The 16654-nt window shown below is 33.7% G+C and overlaps 2 protein-coding genes across 2 annotated transcripts in view; both read left to right on the top strand.

Annotated features, from left to right (window-relative positions):
* Positions 1-136: 136 nt before the first annotated feature.
* On the top strand, positions 137-2601 carry LOC100882001 (uncharacterized). The gene is made up of 5 exons (XM_003701664.3): positions 137-303; positions 557-1718; positions 1817-1971; positions 2044-2228; positions 2309-2601. Exons 1-5 carry the CDS (start codon positions 191-193, stop codon positions 2479-2481), a joined length of 1788 nt encoding a protein of 595 aa, XP_003701712.2. The 5' UTR covers positions 137-190; the 3' UTR covers positions 2482-2601.
* A 1283-nt stretch (positions 2602-3884) lies between these two features.
* Positions 3885-16654, top strand: part of igl (IQ calmodulin-binding domain containing protein igloo) — a 79947-nt gene continuing 67177 nt past the window's right edge. Inside the window, exon 1 of the mRNA XM_003701665.3 lies at positions 3885-4479. Coding sequence (XP_003701713.1) covers positions 4407-4479 — 73 coding nt within the window. The 5' untranslated portion in view covers positions 3885-4406. The remainder of the gene's footprint in view (positions 4480-16654) is intronic.

Genomic DNA, 16654 nt, shown 5'->3' with positions numbered 1-16654 from the left:
GGAGGTCAACGTGTGTTAATATTATACTGGCAGTACTAATTACAGTATACATATACATATGTCTCCATTATCTATTTTTTTAAAAAACATAAGGAATATTAAATATTTTCGCGCTAAATATTTAAATGTTGAGCGCAGTGCCATCGCGTGATCAGTATACGAAACCGCGCGTAAATGTGCGTTGGCAGTCATGGAGAAGAAGTTTGCTGATCAGAAAGAATATTTAAAGAAATATTTGTCCTCCGGAGATGGCGAAGATAAAAAGAAGAAGAAAAAGAAAAAGATGAAAGTCGGAGCAAAGACGTAAGTTGTAATTTGCAAATAATATACCTTCCCTTGGCAGTTTCAACAGTAAACCCTTGTGTTTTAGGTTATAGTAATTGTTTTACGCATCTTCCAGAAGTACATGTTTTGAAATTTTGTTTAAAGATGCGAAGGATCGTGTTTTCACAGAGAAAGTTACAAAATCGATAATCGATTTTAACTTTGGAAACTAATTGATCCTTTACAAAGATTGCTAAGTTCATTTGCACAAATTATAAGATGTGTTTTGCAGAGTAAAGATCATTGATGATGACATAGACTTGAAGAACATGAGACCTATGGAGGAAAACGAATTTGATATTTTCATTGATGCTGAAGATGCACCTCAGATCGCCGGTGTAGTGGACGAACGTGGACCGGTTGACTTCTCAGATAAAAGGAGATGGAAAATTGTAGCTGATACCGAAGGTGGAGACTTGACTATCACCAGTTCTAACAAAGAAAACAAAAGATCTAGGAAGGAAAAAAATATGTTGGATCATGATTTATCTCCACGGAGAAAACAAAAGAAACCTTCGGATGATAATGATTTGTCTCCTCCAAGGATGTCTAAGAAACAGAACAGAACAGATGCTGACAGTGATTTGAGTCCACCTAGAAGAAAGTCGAAGAAACATGCAAAGAAATCTTCGGAAAGTAGTAGTGACAGTGATAGTTCAGTGAATATTCCGACTCATAAAGTTAAAAAAAAGAAGAAAAGAAAAGAGAAATATTCTGACTTTGATTTAAGTCCACCAAGAAAGAGTAAAAAACATAAATCTGATAAGAAGTTAAAATATGGAGATAAACATGATTCAGACTTGAGTCCTCCTAGAAGAAATAAAAAAGGATCTGATTCAGACTTAAGTCCTCCTAGGAAAGCTAGGAATGATTCTGACTCAGATTTAAGTCCTCCTAGAAGAGTCAGAAAGGATTCTGATGGAGACTTAAGTCCACCAAGGAAAAAGAAACATAAACACTATGATTCTGATCTTAGTCCACCAAGACAAAGCAAGAAACATAAAAGTTCATACTCTGATGCTAAATATAATAAACACAGTGATTTCAACCCAGAGAGAGAACATAGACATAGAAGCAATCATTCAGACTCACGCAGGGAAAAAGATTATAAACATTTTGATAAAAGCTCCAAGTCAAACAGAAAACATTATGATTCAGATTTGAGCCCACCTAGGAGAAAGAGTAAACATACAGAAAATTCTTATAGGAAGGAGAGATCTAAACACGATAGTAACAGACAATCAGAATCAAAACACAGAGATATTGAGGATGTGGATAATGAAAGACGGATGAAGAAAACTTTGGATGGAAAGACAGCAGGATTGCAGGATGCTAGAGCTTTAAGAGAAGAAACAGAGGCACATAAAAAAAGAGAGGCTGAGCAATTCAGCAAGGTATTTGCTAATTTTATTTTCTTATTATATTGACTGTCATGTTGAAACAGTTTTATTGAGTAAATAAATTATTTTCTAAAATTTGTTTTCTTTTACAGCTTAGTAAAGATGTTACTGGTGTTGGTCAAGCGGTGATTGTACGCGATTCTAAAACTGGTAGAAAGCGTAACCTAGAAGCGGAAGCAGCTGAGGAACGTGAGAAACAAAAGCGGCAAGCAGAACTTGACGAAAAGTATGCTAAATGGGGAGCCGGGTAAGTAAACATCTTATTTACAGCATAAAATCGCCTTTGTGCGAAATTCTAAGAGTACACTTCTTTTATCAGTTTGAAACAAGTAGAAGATCGTGAAGAAAAGTTAAAAGACGATTTGTACGAAATGAGTAAGCCATTAGCGAGATATGCGGATGATGCTGATTTGGACAGAAGACTCAGAGAACAAGAAAGAGAAGGTGATCCCATGTTGGAATACATTAAACAGAAACAAATAAAGGAAGGAAAGAGGAAACCAGGTAATGTATTATTTATACTTAATTATTGCTTGTTGATATGTTTGACACATGTACTTATATCTTAATTTTTATACTTTCAGATCGGCCAAAATACGAGGGGTCATATATGCCGAATCGTTTCGGCATAAAACCAGGTCACAGATGGGATGGCGTCGACAGGAGTAACGGATACGAAAAACGGTGGTTCGATGCTCAGAACGCAAAGATAGCTCGTCAGGAAGAAGCTTACAAGTGGAGCACTTCCGACATGTAAAATAAAAGTACATATTTTCTACAAATTACATAAAAACTGTGACAAAATATATATTAGAAATTGTAAACAACAATTTCTACTGCATATACTTAATAAAAACCACCTTAAATTCGTTAATAACCGTTCCAATTTTCTATCTGAAACATCTCCATGATAGAGCAGTCGCGCGTGCCGAAGGTGTATAAAAAAAAGAGCCGGCAGCTATTTGTCGCTCTTTAATAGAAGTCACGCGAGATATATACCGGAAACAAATACGCGAGTCGCGTTCGTCCGACATGAATCACTCGTGCAGGATTATCAAAACCGTAAAATCGATATTCGTTCCAGAAAACCAGACAAGTACGAAAGCTGGCGCCTGTCTGCCACCAGTCTGCTCGGTGCAACAAAGCGACCATCGAAGTTTGTGAAATCAATGAAAACTAGAAAATGTGCACACGAGAGCTGGGAGTGGCATTTAGCTAAAAGATAATCCGCCTTAAAGCGTATTTCATTTCATTTGAGTCAAGTTCGCAAAGTCATTATCGTTTTAATTTTTATTATTTCTCGCGCCACACGTGGATCTATATTCGACTGCAATTTGATGTAGAAATGCATTATTATCGCGTCACGTGAAATCATCATAGAGTTACATAAATTTATGGAAATTACGGGTAACACGTGTAATAAAAGAATATACGTATATTTTGATACGAGAGTATATTCGAGCTGCACTTTACAGATGTATAATAATAATTTCGCAGAATCACGTCATTTAACGTGGCGTGATATTAATGTGTTATTACCCTTAGGATCCTGGTTACGAAGGGAGAGTTCCCTATCACTTGAAGGAATCTCGAGTGAACTTAACACACATTAGAGAGCATGGTAGGCTTCCCTAAGAAAAGGCGACTGTATAAAAATGGGAAAATTTGAGTGTATAAAAATGGGAATATTCCTTTTGGAACTTCAAAAATTTGGGAATTGAAGAATTTATAAATGTAGAAATTGGGAAATGGTTGTTTGAGAATTTGATGAGTTAGGGATTGGAGGGTAAATTTGAAAGAAGGTGAAATTTTAAGAAATTTGAAAAACTGCTTTACAAATTTGAATATTTATTACTTATGAAATTTTGAAAATTGGAATATTTATAAATTTATGAATGTGGTTTTTGCAGTGTTCCTATTTGATGTCCCAGAATCGGAGGAGTAGGAGTCCGTTCCCCTTGATCCATCCTTATCCAAAGGAAGCCTACAAGCACACACGGCTATATAAAACGATTGACGGGTCACTTGTTCCCCTACATTCCCCTAAAATAAAGGAAGCCTACGCTACACGCGACCATACATGCGTACGCATATATATCGACTCGCGTAGTCGCGACGCAAGGGCAGGGTCGTCGGCTGTGCCAGTACGCTTCGCGACGCCGACGAGACAGTTGTGTTCTTGGATAATCGTGTAGTTTAGCGTTTAGTGTTCGCCGGATGTAGCTTTTGTACGATTTTAATACCGCCGACATTTATCTCGGGAAAGTACGGAAACGTAACCGAATCGAATTTACCGATACGTCCATTTCGACCAACCGCACAAACCCCGTCGTACATTTTCGTCCTGGCTCGCGTAAGCCGGTACCACGCCGTGTCGTTCACCCCCGGTCAACGGAAAATTGTTTTTCTTCCGTACGCTCTGTGATTTATCGAATCAACGAATAATTGCGTCCTCGCCGAGTCATCCGGTTCACTTTTCGAGTACGTACACGGTGCGTGTCGCGGCTTCTTCGTGGTAATCGTGCCTTTTATACCGGACGACTCGATGTTAACGAGAAAAGTACTTGGTCGATCGTAATCGCGAATTACACGACGAGGAACGTTGGGCGTTTGCGATTGCCAGGATACAAAGGAGATCCAGAGAAATTCCGAACAGGATATAAAGGAGTAGACCAGTGAAAAATGGGATGCAATACGAGCAAGGAGAGTGTACAGCCGGTGGGGGATGAAGCCAAGGAGGATGTTAAGAACGGTGGTGAGTAACATACTTTTATTGTTTTTTTTTCTTCTAATGCATGATTCATCTGTGCAACTATTTATCATGTGACGATATTATTTACCGATTATTATTATTACGTAATGATTATTCGAGGGCATTGTCATTTTTGATAAAACTTCGGAGATGATTTAACTTTCCGGTGAATCATTTCATCTTGTTAAAAAATACAGTTTTCTACCATCAGAGATAATAACCAGGAAAGAGGCAGCGGAATTTTCCCGACTCGTGCGGTTATATTAAAATATATCTTGTTATTTTTTCTTTTTTTTTTAATGATCTCACTGATGTACGTAAAAATAGCTTTTAGTCAGATTTTAAACATTTCATTAACATATATGATTCATGGTAAGATCACAAGTTTTATGGTTGAGAAGTACGTTGTACTAACTTCAACCCCCTTTAATCGATTCCCCTTAAGATTCACTGATATCATATGGAGACATTTGGTGTCTTATGGAGATATTTTTAAGTCAGATTTTGGTTCATAAAAATTGCACGTATGTGACAACAAGGATATAATTTACAATTATATCAGCCCAAAACGTTAAACTATAAATACAAATGAAACCTTGAATTTCAACAATAGGAAAATATGCAGTTTATTTATGTTTGGCAAGATGCAGAAATTTCGCAATTATTTTATGTAACATATTTGCAATACAATAGGTTGAAGTATAGTTGTGAGAAAACAGTGAAGGTGATTTTTAATTCTTCGCTGCACGCTGCTGCAAGTGCGCTTCGCAAAGTAAACTACCAAATCTTTGTATTTTAACTGAATAACAATCTTAATAATAATTTAGTAATTTTATAATTTACTATTACTAAATATTTAAAACCATGCTATTGTTTGCATAGAAAGTACTCACAGAATATATTTTAAATTGCTGAAAATTATCTTCGGAGAAATTAGAAATTGTTTAAAGTGAAGTCTCTAATGAACCAATTAAGAAAGTTTTTAATAGGAATTCAGAAAAGTTCTCAGTTTAATGGTGACGTTTTCTTAAAACATTATTGATGATGGTCTGATGATTCAAGAGCTCTGATCATCTTAGCAGCGCAACATTCGTTTAACCTTTTAATTGACTAATCGTCAGTCGTTCTTTTGCGATAAACAGTTGCAGCATGAACTTTATATCTTCGCGAGAGTATTCTTTTGTTGGAGAGTTAAGCAATGTCTGTTATCAATTATCACGGACGCTTTTCTGCGTTCTTAAGTATAATTATTATTCGGAATGCGTTGGAACGGATAATACAATTAATAGCTAAAAATAGCTGTTCAACGAATTTATTTATTTGAGATATTTTAGTATATGTATAATGACAAAGAATCTATTTACTGAGGTAATTAAGTATTAAAATAATAAAATAATAGATCAGTGTAACAGCAAAATAGTAGTATAATAATATAACTAATTAGTGAAGTAATGAAGCAGTCAAGTAATAGAGTGGCAATATAATGAGTGAGTCAAGTAGCTAAATAGTGAAGTATCTAGTTAGTAAAACAATAGAAAAGTATAACAGAAAAATAGTACTGGTATGGTAACTAAAGAAAATAGTAGTATAATAATATAGTAAAGTAGTTAACTAACAAGGCAGTCAAATAGTAGAGTGGCGATATAACGAGTGAGTCAAGTAATTAAATAGCAAAACATCTAGTTAGTAAAACAATAGAAAAGTATAACAGAAAAATATTAGTGATATGATAACTAAAGAAAATAATAGTATAATAATATAATAAAGTAGTTAACTAACAAGGCAGTCAAATAGTAGAGTGGCGATATAACGAGTGAGTCAAGTAATTAAATAGAAAAATATCTAGTTAGTAAAACAATAGAAAAGTATACCAGAAAAATATTAGTGGTATAATAACTAATGAAAGTAGTAGTATAATGTAGTAAAACAGCGAACTAACATTACAGTCAGATAGTAGAGTGGCAATATAACGAGTGAGTGAAATAGTAGAGTGGCAATATAACGAGTGAGTCAAATAGTAGAATAGCAATATAATGAGTCAAGTTGAATAGTAAGTAGTACAGTGTACTAAGTTATGATAATAATTATGAAACAATAAAGAAGTAAAATAGTTGAATAGCAAACAAACCAAACAGTTAAGTAGTAAAGAACTAAAATAATAAAATAGTATAACAGCAAAATGGCAGAATCTGAGATCTAATCTCGAGCAGGATTTTAAAGCGATAAATTAAAGTTTCAAAAAAATTTTCATTTAGTCACAGTGTGGAATTTTATCATTGTTGACGTCATAGAAATAGCTCGGTCATAACCCGGGGCCACCCCTTTCATTTACCCCACGATATGACCTTTGCACTTAATCCTGGTAACTCAATCGAAGGTGACAACAGCGCATATCGGATAAACAATATCTAGTCTATTCCCTAGGACACAAGAATCTCCTTTCATGATGAGGAACTTGATTCCTCGAGTTACAATTCTTCGTTGTAAAACGAAGGTCAATAGATCTCTCGAATTACTAGTCTGATGTGTTGCTTCTTGGCCTTCTGTCTCGATTTTTTCTTTCATCCGATTAACTCGTCGCTGTTATTAAACTACGCTGCATCCTTCGTTTAATCCTTTTCTTAATTACGAAGCCGTTGGAAAATGGAGTCGGACAATTTCTTGACAGTAATTCTTCAGTTTCTGATTGTCGAAAGCAATCACAATTAATTGATTAATTTTTGTTGCAGTCTTGATTAATTTTTCATTAGTTACTCGTTATTGATGTATTATTAATCAGTTTATATTGTAGCTTTGATTAATGCATTATATTGTAACCTTGATTGTTAATCGATCAATTTATGTAACCTTGATTTATTTGCCAGTAATCAATCAGCTCATACATTGATTAATGGTACATATTAATTAATTTACCTGGATTGCAATCTTAAATTATAATTACTCAAATTAACTTTTCTAATCTTGATCACCATTAATCAATCAACTTGTAATGCAACTTACATTCATTTATCATTTATCTTCATCCCTCAACCTGTACTGTTTCCATAATTGAAAGCAATTACATATAATTTTTATCGTACACATACTTTTTATTATAATTACATATTTTTACTTTGATTACATATAATCTTTATATCTGTAATCAGTTTTTATTCTTTCAAAGAGTAATTATATTTGGATAAAATCACCAATAACCTCACAAACTTCCATTACTTTTTTATGCAACCATGATAAACATACAGAAGGTACATTAATTATCTCTTAGAATGTTATAAGAGGTTAATCATGATCAAAAGAGTACTCATTTCGTGATTAATGGTAGTTCAGCTGATCATGTCCTTTGATTACGAGTCTCAATTACTTTCTTATTCATCGTATATTATCTTGCCTTCGTTTATGGTTACTTATAAATGAAGTAATTTATCAAATAACTTTTCGTTCAACTTTCCTCAACTTTTGCTAATATCAATATTTAAAATTATTTGTATATACAAATTCCTAAATTTCCAAATTCTCATCCTTTACAAATTGAATTAGTTATTTACTAATTTTTACATAATAAAATAATTCAAATTTAATTTCATTTCCATCTCCTAAATTCCATAAAATTTCTGTGGAGTATACGAGACCTCGTTTAAAAATTGGCAGATTGAACTTTAGTAGAAATCCCATAGGTTCCCGATTAACCTAACTCCGTTCGAGGGTTAAATAATGGACCCATGAAACTATACATAGAACCACGTGAATTCATAAACCCAAACTTCTCCATTTTCAATATCTGTTACTAACTTTTCCTTTGCAAAATAGGCATAAAATCAGCGCCGAAAGTCAGAAAGTATATTCTCGATTGAACGAATCGAAATATTCGAGTCACGAACAGGGCCGTATATTTCGTTTGGGTACTCGAGCACGAAATCTGTTCGTACGTTTACAATATTCACACGCGATGTATCATCGTCATTCGGAATAATATTTTGGCTCGTTCGTTCTTCTTTGGTATTCTGTTTACTTCGCGTTCTATTTGCGACAACGTAGCTGCAGGCGATATGTGGAGGATGCAATTTTAAAAACTGCATCCATTCTGAAATAATTTATTCCTTTTATTTTTTAATATTTAATGCGCTGATTTATGTATGTTCTTGGTGAGATATAATGGTATTTTATGTGTATCGTTATTGCAGTAGCGGTTTGTTGTTATTTTACTGTTTTGGTATTTTTCTGGTTCACTATTTTGATAGTTTGCTATTTGGTTATTTTAGTATTTTGGTATTTCACTATTTCCTCATTTCTTCATTTCACTGTCTGGCTATTTTGCTCCTTCATTGTTTTACTGTGATCTTTCTTTGTGGTAGAAAATGGCTGATTGCCAGAAAATTTTTTATTTTGTTATCTGAATATTTTACTGGTATGCTGTTTTACTACTTTGCTATTTTATTATCTCACTATTTCAACATTTCACTATTTCACTAATCTACTATTCCACTATTTTACTGTTCCACTCTCATATTCTTCTCACTTGTCCATAATTCCACTACATCACACTGTAACTATTTTTGACTTCTTTTTTATCATTTTATTATCTTGCCATTTTACTATCTTATTATCCTACTCTGCTTCACTATTTTATCGTTTCATTATTTTACCATTTGTACCATTTTTCATAAAATTTCAAAAAAAAATGTTGACAAAACTAAGATCATTTCATTATTTTTCCACCTGTATCAATTTTCATAAAATTTCCAAAAAAAAATGTTGACAAAACTAAAATCATTTTAAAATATCTGAAATCTGAAACTTGCCTATGTAATCATCAAAGTATCATAATTGTATAAATTTGTTTCACGACCTAATGACGTATTCTTGAAATAGTAAGCTTCCCTACATAGCATTAAAAGTAAAGAAAAAAGAACACTACAGTTAAAGGCACGTTGCCATCGAATTATGCATCAGTGGAAGCATCTTTGCAAAGCAATATCGGTCGTATACGTATGAAAATTTTATTCGAGACGAATGGTTCGCGTTTCCTTGCAGACGTTTCAGATAGATATTCCACCTCACGGAGGATCATCGATAACGCGATATTATCTATCCGTTTCTATCATCTCTCATCCTGTAATATACATACAGCAAATTTTTATTTCTATTAATCTTTTGTTCTCCAAACTTGATATTTACCTTTTAATTTTTTTTTAATTATTTTTATTGATCACTTCATTTTCCAACTTCCTTGTTTTTAAATTTTTAAATTCAAGATTTCTACATTTTTCAACTTTGTAGTTTTTAAATTTTCTGCTTGTCAAATTTCGTATTTACAAATTTCTGTTATTCATTCTTTTATATTTCATCAAGTCCCAAATTGACAACTGTTGAAATCACTTCCAAATCACCAAAGCCCAACATCACGTAAGGATGAAACGTAACACCAAAATATCTAAAATAGATTCGCCATTCAAAAAACAATTTGAGAGTAAATTCATCGTTGTCGAAAGTGAAGGTGAACGCAAAGGGTTTAATTCGTGCCTTTCTGCCATTAAACCAACAATTTCCAACGAAAGTCGAAGCACGTTTGTTCGGAAAATTTCATTACTCTCGCGAGTCATTGAACCCGGGCGCCACTCTCGTTTTCCCAGGCCGTGGAGAAACTTGTTGGCGTGATAAAGGGAAATACCGTCGGGGAAAAAAACGAGATTTCTTCCGTTCATTTGTAGGTTAACCTGATTTTAGTCTTCGAGCAAAGTAACTCGTTGCTTATCGCGAACTTTAAGCCTCTCCTATTTCGTTGAACCCCGAACTTGTTCGCGTGATAGGGCTGAACTTTCCTCGGTATTCGGAGCCATGAAAGAATCCTTTATTTATTTAGAAAGACCTTCATGTCTACGTTTCGACGGAGACTACGAAATAAGATCTTTGCTGACGAAAAATTAGAGTTTTTTCTTTGTTTTCTTTAAAACTTTGCTTCGTTAACTCGCAAGGTTACCGACGACACTGTGCTGCACCTATTTCTATTTTATATTGTCGATAACATTTAATATCTTTTCTTTAATTCTTTCTTTATACAGTAAAGATCCGATATGAGTGAATTACAAACATGTTTATAAATGCTTGTTTCCTTGTACACAATTTTAAAATAAAGGCTAAAGATTTTCTAGAGCGCCATTAATTTTAGCGCCATTGCAAATGGCCGCCGCTGTGACTCACTCGGTGTGATGCAGTTTGAAATTAATATTTTTCAACTGAAACTGTAATATACGCGTGATGTATCATTATAGTGAAAAGAATGGTGGTAATTAATAATGGAGAAGCTTCAAAAGAATTCTGAAAGGTTTGACGGCAATGAAGACTAAATTATACCTGCGATAGCGACTGATATTAACTGCAAATTAAAAATGCAACTAATTACAAATTGTACAAATTTAAGGCACAAAATTAACAGTGCCTTGTAAAGATGTCTCTGGTACGTCATTGCAAGAAAAATATATAAAAATTATTTTGATAGTCTTCCTGTATCCTTTACAGATAATTCAATAGATTTGTTTGAGTACCGAAATAAATTCTCATTTATGGGACATAAACGGAACCGATGTCGGCTAGAAGATAAAGTTCTTCCAATCAATTATTTTCGTGCCGGTTGGAAACGAACTTTTCCTTTTTTCCTCTTCTTTCTGTCGCTTGCCAAAGCTGACACGTAGGGTCGAATAATGTATTTATTCCACTGACAAGTTGTGAGAGCCAACGGTACTTGAGTGGAAAAGTGCCAAACTGTTCCAACCAGCCACGTGCGACCGAGCCATTCTCTTTTTTCTATTTTTCAATACCGGCGAATCGTATACTTTTCAATTGAAAAAAACTCGTGAACGAACTCGATACACGTTTTGTCCATTCGGTAGAAAATAAAATTCCGAGTATTCTTTTTTCCGCGTTTAATTATCGAAGGCTACGTGTTGAATATCGAGTCGAAAAATTTAAGTGTTCCGACATTTTGTGTCTACTCGTTTCTCACTTCGGTTGAACTTTCGCATTTTTTATAAGTTAAACAAGTTTATTAATCTTAATTTTCCTGGGTTATTCATAAGTTTCTTCTATAAGTTATTTAAACTCCAATTATTTGTAAGTTTACTTAAGTTTCCATTAATTATCCTTAATTATATTGACTGAAATTTTCATATCTTATTTTTAAGCAGTTAGTTTTGAATTACAGAGCCATTAACGTTAACACAAAAATGTGTATTATTATATTGAATTTCTCTAAAAAGTACAAAGCTTCATATTATAAAAAATTATAAACGAATCAAAATGAACGATCAAAGCAAAGTTAACAAGCTCACACAGTATAATGAGTCTAATTTCTGCAGAAAATTTAAAAGTTTTTTTTAACACGATTGAAGTTTTGAAATGTTCAAAGAACTTCTGTAGTACGAAGTTCCTCGAAATCAATCGATCGGGCACAAATACACCCACCAGGCGAGTTAACTCAAGGCCGCATTGATTGAAGCACGAGCATGCGATATCGATTAACGGTGTCTCGGTTCGATCGAGTTCCTGCCACGCAGATTCGATCTTTTCCTATTTTTTTCCTCTCGTTTAATTCCCTTAATCGACGTAACGACAAGTGGCGCGGCGTGTTCGATTCTCTCGAATCGCAAACAGAGGGTACAGGTTGCGTTCGTGCTCGATCACACGTATCTCGCGAGGTCGCGTGCGATGCCTGACCTCTTTCATGATGTCCGTGTGATAATACGTCTAATACATCTTTTTTAAACTTACTTTGTACACGGGAATTAAAAATTGCAATGTAATTGTGGAAAAAGGCTCGGTTTCATTAACCTTCTCGGTTTCATCCACTACTATGATTTTCACAATTAAATTTAATTAACTGACATTTCTCCGAAATTAATTATTGTTGGAGGTTTAAGCTTGTTAAGATGTATTAACTTTGAGTTAAATTTATTTGACTTTGAGTTGCATTAACTCAACTTTGAGTTGAATTAACTCAGCTTCATTTGAATTGAATTAACTTAAGTTTGTTTAAGATGTATTAACTTAACTTTGAGTTAAATTTATTTGACTTTGAGTTGAATTAACTTAACTTCATTTGAATTGAATTAACTTAAGTTTGTTTAAGATGTATTAACTTAACTTTGAGTTAAATTTATTTGACTTTGAGTTGAATTAACTTAACTTCGTTTGAATTGAATTAACTTAAGTTTCTTTAAGACGTATTAACTTAACTTTGAGTTAGATTTATTTGACTTCGTTTGAGTTGCATTAACTCAACTTTGAGTTGAATTACCGTAACCTTATTTGAGTTGTATTTAACTTAAGTTTGCCTTGAATGAACTCACCTTTATTTGAGTTCAGTTAACTCACCTAACTAAGTTAGATTTTTATGAGCTTACCTAAGTTTCCATAAGTCATCTTTCAGTTTACTTAAGTTTAAGTTTTAGTGAGTTCATGAATTTGTTTAAGTTTCAGACATTTTAAACATCGATTAGTTAATTGCAAGTGTACTTACGTTTTTATTTATTTAACTTAATTTACTTCTTAATAATTTTCTCGCTATATTTAGGTTCGTCTGAATTATTCATAAATGCACTTCCATTGATTATCATCAAATTGATTTTTTCACACAAACTCACCTTAGTTGTCCTTCAATTTACTCGAGTTACAAACTATCGTATGAAACTTTTTACGCTTCATCAACCCCATAAAAATGACCGCTGAATAAAATTCCTGCCTAGTACAAACAATGTCTCCACACTATTGTCGTAGAGAAAACGTTGCTCTACGAGTGCTGGGTCGCTCGTGGCTTAAAAACGCGTTCGTGCGAGAAACGAATGAATTATTTATACGATCGTTAACAGCGACGATAAGTTTCCTTAATGGACACGCTACATTTCCATCGACAATTCGAGCGCGAGACAGAAAGATCGTTGTTTGTCTCGGAATTGTCGTGAGAACTCAACGCCGAAATAACAACAAAATTTGTATATTAATTGATAAAAGAACCCCGTGACGATCGCGCTTACAACAAGAATCTAATTGATACACGTATTTTCCACTCTATAAACATTTTCGTGGAAAGACTCGATAACAATGATAAAAATAAAAGCATTCTTTGCATAGCAATTCGCCGTTTAAATAGCCAAGTATCACGGATAACTCGGTTGTAATCGTTGCACGTGTAGAGACAACGGAACGCAATTTTCTCGTGTCGACGTTTGATCGATGTTGTTTTCCCTGATCGATATACAAGATCGTTAAAAAATAGAGCCTCAAGGTGCAGTGAATCGAGCTCAAACAAACGCGATCAAATCTCTTTTCCTTTCTTCTGGCAAGTCGGCCAACATCGATTTCATTCCCAAGCAATTACTGCCGGCAATAACTCGAAATATGGGACGCCAGGCGTTCTGGGGTTTGTTCATGGGTGCCCGACAGTCTGATGTGCTCAATGGCCACACCCCGTGTTCTGCACGGACCTAATTTCTTTAAAACCAACCCCAATTATTTATTTAAAGTGTCAATTACCTGTGTATTAACTTAATTCGAGATGTTCAGTTACAGCAGCTATAATTAATTGCACTGTGAGTTGCTGGGCAGGTAGAATATAAATATGCATTCATACGATGAGTGCCTCATGTGTGAACATATGTAGAGGTCTAGCAATATGTACAGAAATTATATGAATATATAAGATGTTCGTACAGTTAGAATATTTAGAAATGTGCAAGTATAATGTATGTAACATGTGAGTGCCTCATATGTGAACATATGTAGAGGTCTAGCAACATGTACAAAAATTATATGAATATATAAGATGTTCATACAGTTAGAATATTTAGAAATGTGCAAGTATAATGTATGTGACATGTGAGTGCCTCATATGTGAACATATGTAGAGGTCTAGCAACATGTACAAAAATTATATGAATATATAAGATGTTCATACAGTTAGAATATTTAGAAATGTGCAAGTATAATGTATGTGACATGTGAGTGCCTCATATGTGAACATATGTAGAGGTCTAGCAACATGTACAGAAATTATATGAATATATAAGATGTTCATACAGTTAGAATATTTCAAAATGTCCAAGTATAATGTATGTAACATGTGAGTGCCTCATATGTGAACATATGTAGAGGTCTACTAACATATGCAGAATGTATGAGTTCAAATCATTCAATTACATCGTGTCTAATTAATTAGAATGTGTATGTTGAGACAATTACAATATTTTAAAATATGCAACTATAATATAGATGAAATATGGAGTATCTCATGTGTGATCATATGTAGAGGTCTAACAACATATGCAGAAAGTATATGGTTCCAAATCATTCAATTATATTGTGTCTAATAAATAATTAGAACATGGATATTTATACATTTAGAACATTTTGAAATGTGAAAATATAATATACATGAGAAATATGAGTATGCAACATGTGAACATATGTGGAAGTCTAGCAATATAGTATATAGGTTCAACTCCTTCAATTACATCGTGTAATTAATGACACAGTACATTGTTATGCAAGTAGAATATTTTAAAATATGTAAGTATAACACAATACATATTCATATGTGAAATATGAATACCATATGTGAACATTTGGAAAGTTTGAAAAGTTTCTAAAATATGAAAAGTTTGAAAATGTCTAGATACAAAAAAAGATACCAAACAAAAATAAAAGTAAAGGATTAATATAGTCCTATAGTAAAGCATTTAATTTAGCCTATTGATTCCTATCGAAGGTATTGGTCCAATTTGAAGTCTATGCAGGTGCATGCTAATAATTTGGAGATTGAATAAAATGAATCCACGAATGCATACGTGAAAGCGACAGGAGATTTTGGGGGTAGAATGTGGGTCAGAATCATTGGTATTTTAACGGGTGAATTGAGATTAACTGAGTGACGCGAGGCATTGCAAGCAATTGGCATTAATGCATTTTTCGATGCAATTTGCACATTTATGAACTGCGAAGAATTCCAGTAACTAATCAATTACTTGTATAGTTATTATAGCAATATTTATGTAGCATATTCTGAAGAACTTCAGTCGTGATTAAACTGTAATTTTGATCCATTATATTTCTGCTTATACGTTAAGACACAATTTGTATATTCTTGCAGCTTAATAAAAATGAAGCAAAAACGTAAACGTACGTGTGGAGTCCATCAGGTGTTAAGAAATATTTCACCACAAATATTTTACAATATAATTATTAAGTTCTCGTAGCAACTTAATGAAAATCTAGAAAGAACCTTCGTACCGAGTTCATCAGGTGTTAAGAAATATTTCACTACAAATATTTTACAATATAATTATTAAGTTCTCGTAGCAATTTAATAAAAATCTATCAAGAACCTTCGTACCGATTCGATCAGGTGTTAAGAAATATTTCACCACAAATACTTCCCATTTCCAATTTCTTTCATTCGAACAGACTCCACACCGCAAAAATGTCGTTATCAGGAGGTTATCTTTGATCGAGGATGCAAATGATATTCGATAACGAAGATGTCGAGTACGAAGGAGGGTGGTTCTCCGGCTATTTACCTTTGAAGCGAGATAATTGTGACTGGTCCGTATAATAGGTCATTTGACGAACACTTGTCGACGTGCCAAGCTCGGTTGGATGGCTAACGACTGCTTTGCCAATCTTAAGGTGAAGGGTCAAAGGTTATAGAACGTTCACCTCGAAGTGTGCAAGAAAAGAAACGTTCTTTTTAAACGCTGATGCTGACAAATCAATAAACAGGTCGCCCGACGACCAGACCATTAAGTTTCAGGCTAGCACGGTAGTTTACTTATAGACTTAAAAGTGTTACGATTTCATTATTCATGTCTTTTGTATGTCGTATGATGTTCTTATGCCCATGTTATAAAGACGTCTAGTTTTAATAGCATCATTACTGTCGTGGATTATTACTGACAGCTAATTGGGACCTTGCGTTTTATTGCAGAGGTTGTGGTTTACTCGTTCATTCGCAATTATTATTATCGAGACATTTTGTACCTTTTTTGTTAAAGAGTTTGATTAAATAATTTTTGGATCATTATTATTGCCATTTTTGAATCGTCGATTTTGAAAATTTCAACATTACTAATTTCCAATTCACTAACTAAATGAACGAATAAACATTGCATATTTCGCAAATATTCTTTGTATA

The sequence above is a fragment of the Megachile rotundata genome, chromosome 4 (assembly GCF_050947335.1).
Source record: "Megachile rotundata isolate GNS110a chromosome 4, iyMegRotu1, whole genome shotgun sequence".
NCBI classification, from domain to species: domain Eukaryota; kingdom Metazoa; phylum Arthropoda; class Insecta; order Hymenoptera; family Megachilidae; genus Megachile; species Megachile rotundata.
This window is presented reverse-complemented; position numbering and strand designations above follow the sequence as displayed.

What these genes read in the sequence shown, in the direction of transcription:
- LOC100882001 (XM_003701664.3), top strand. Translation starts at nt 191, where the DNA reads ATGGAGAAGAAGTTTGCTGATCAGAAAGAATATTTAAAGAAATATTTG. An exon ending in AGGCTGAGCAATTCAGCAAG is followed by an intron (nt 1,719 to 1,816) that starts GTATTTGCTAAT and finishes TTTCTTTTACAG; the next exon opens with CTTAGTAAAGATGTTACTGG. An exon ending in GGAAGGAAAGAGGAAACCAG is followed by an intron (nt 2,229 to 2,308) that starts GTAATGTATTAT and finishes TTATACTTTCAG; the next exon opens with ATCGGCCAAAATACGAGGGG.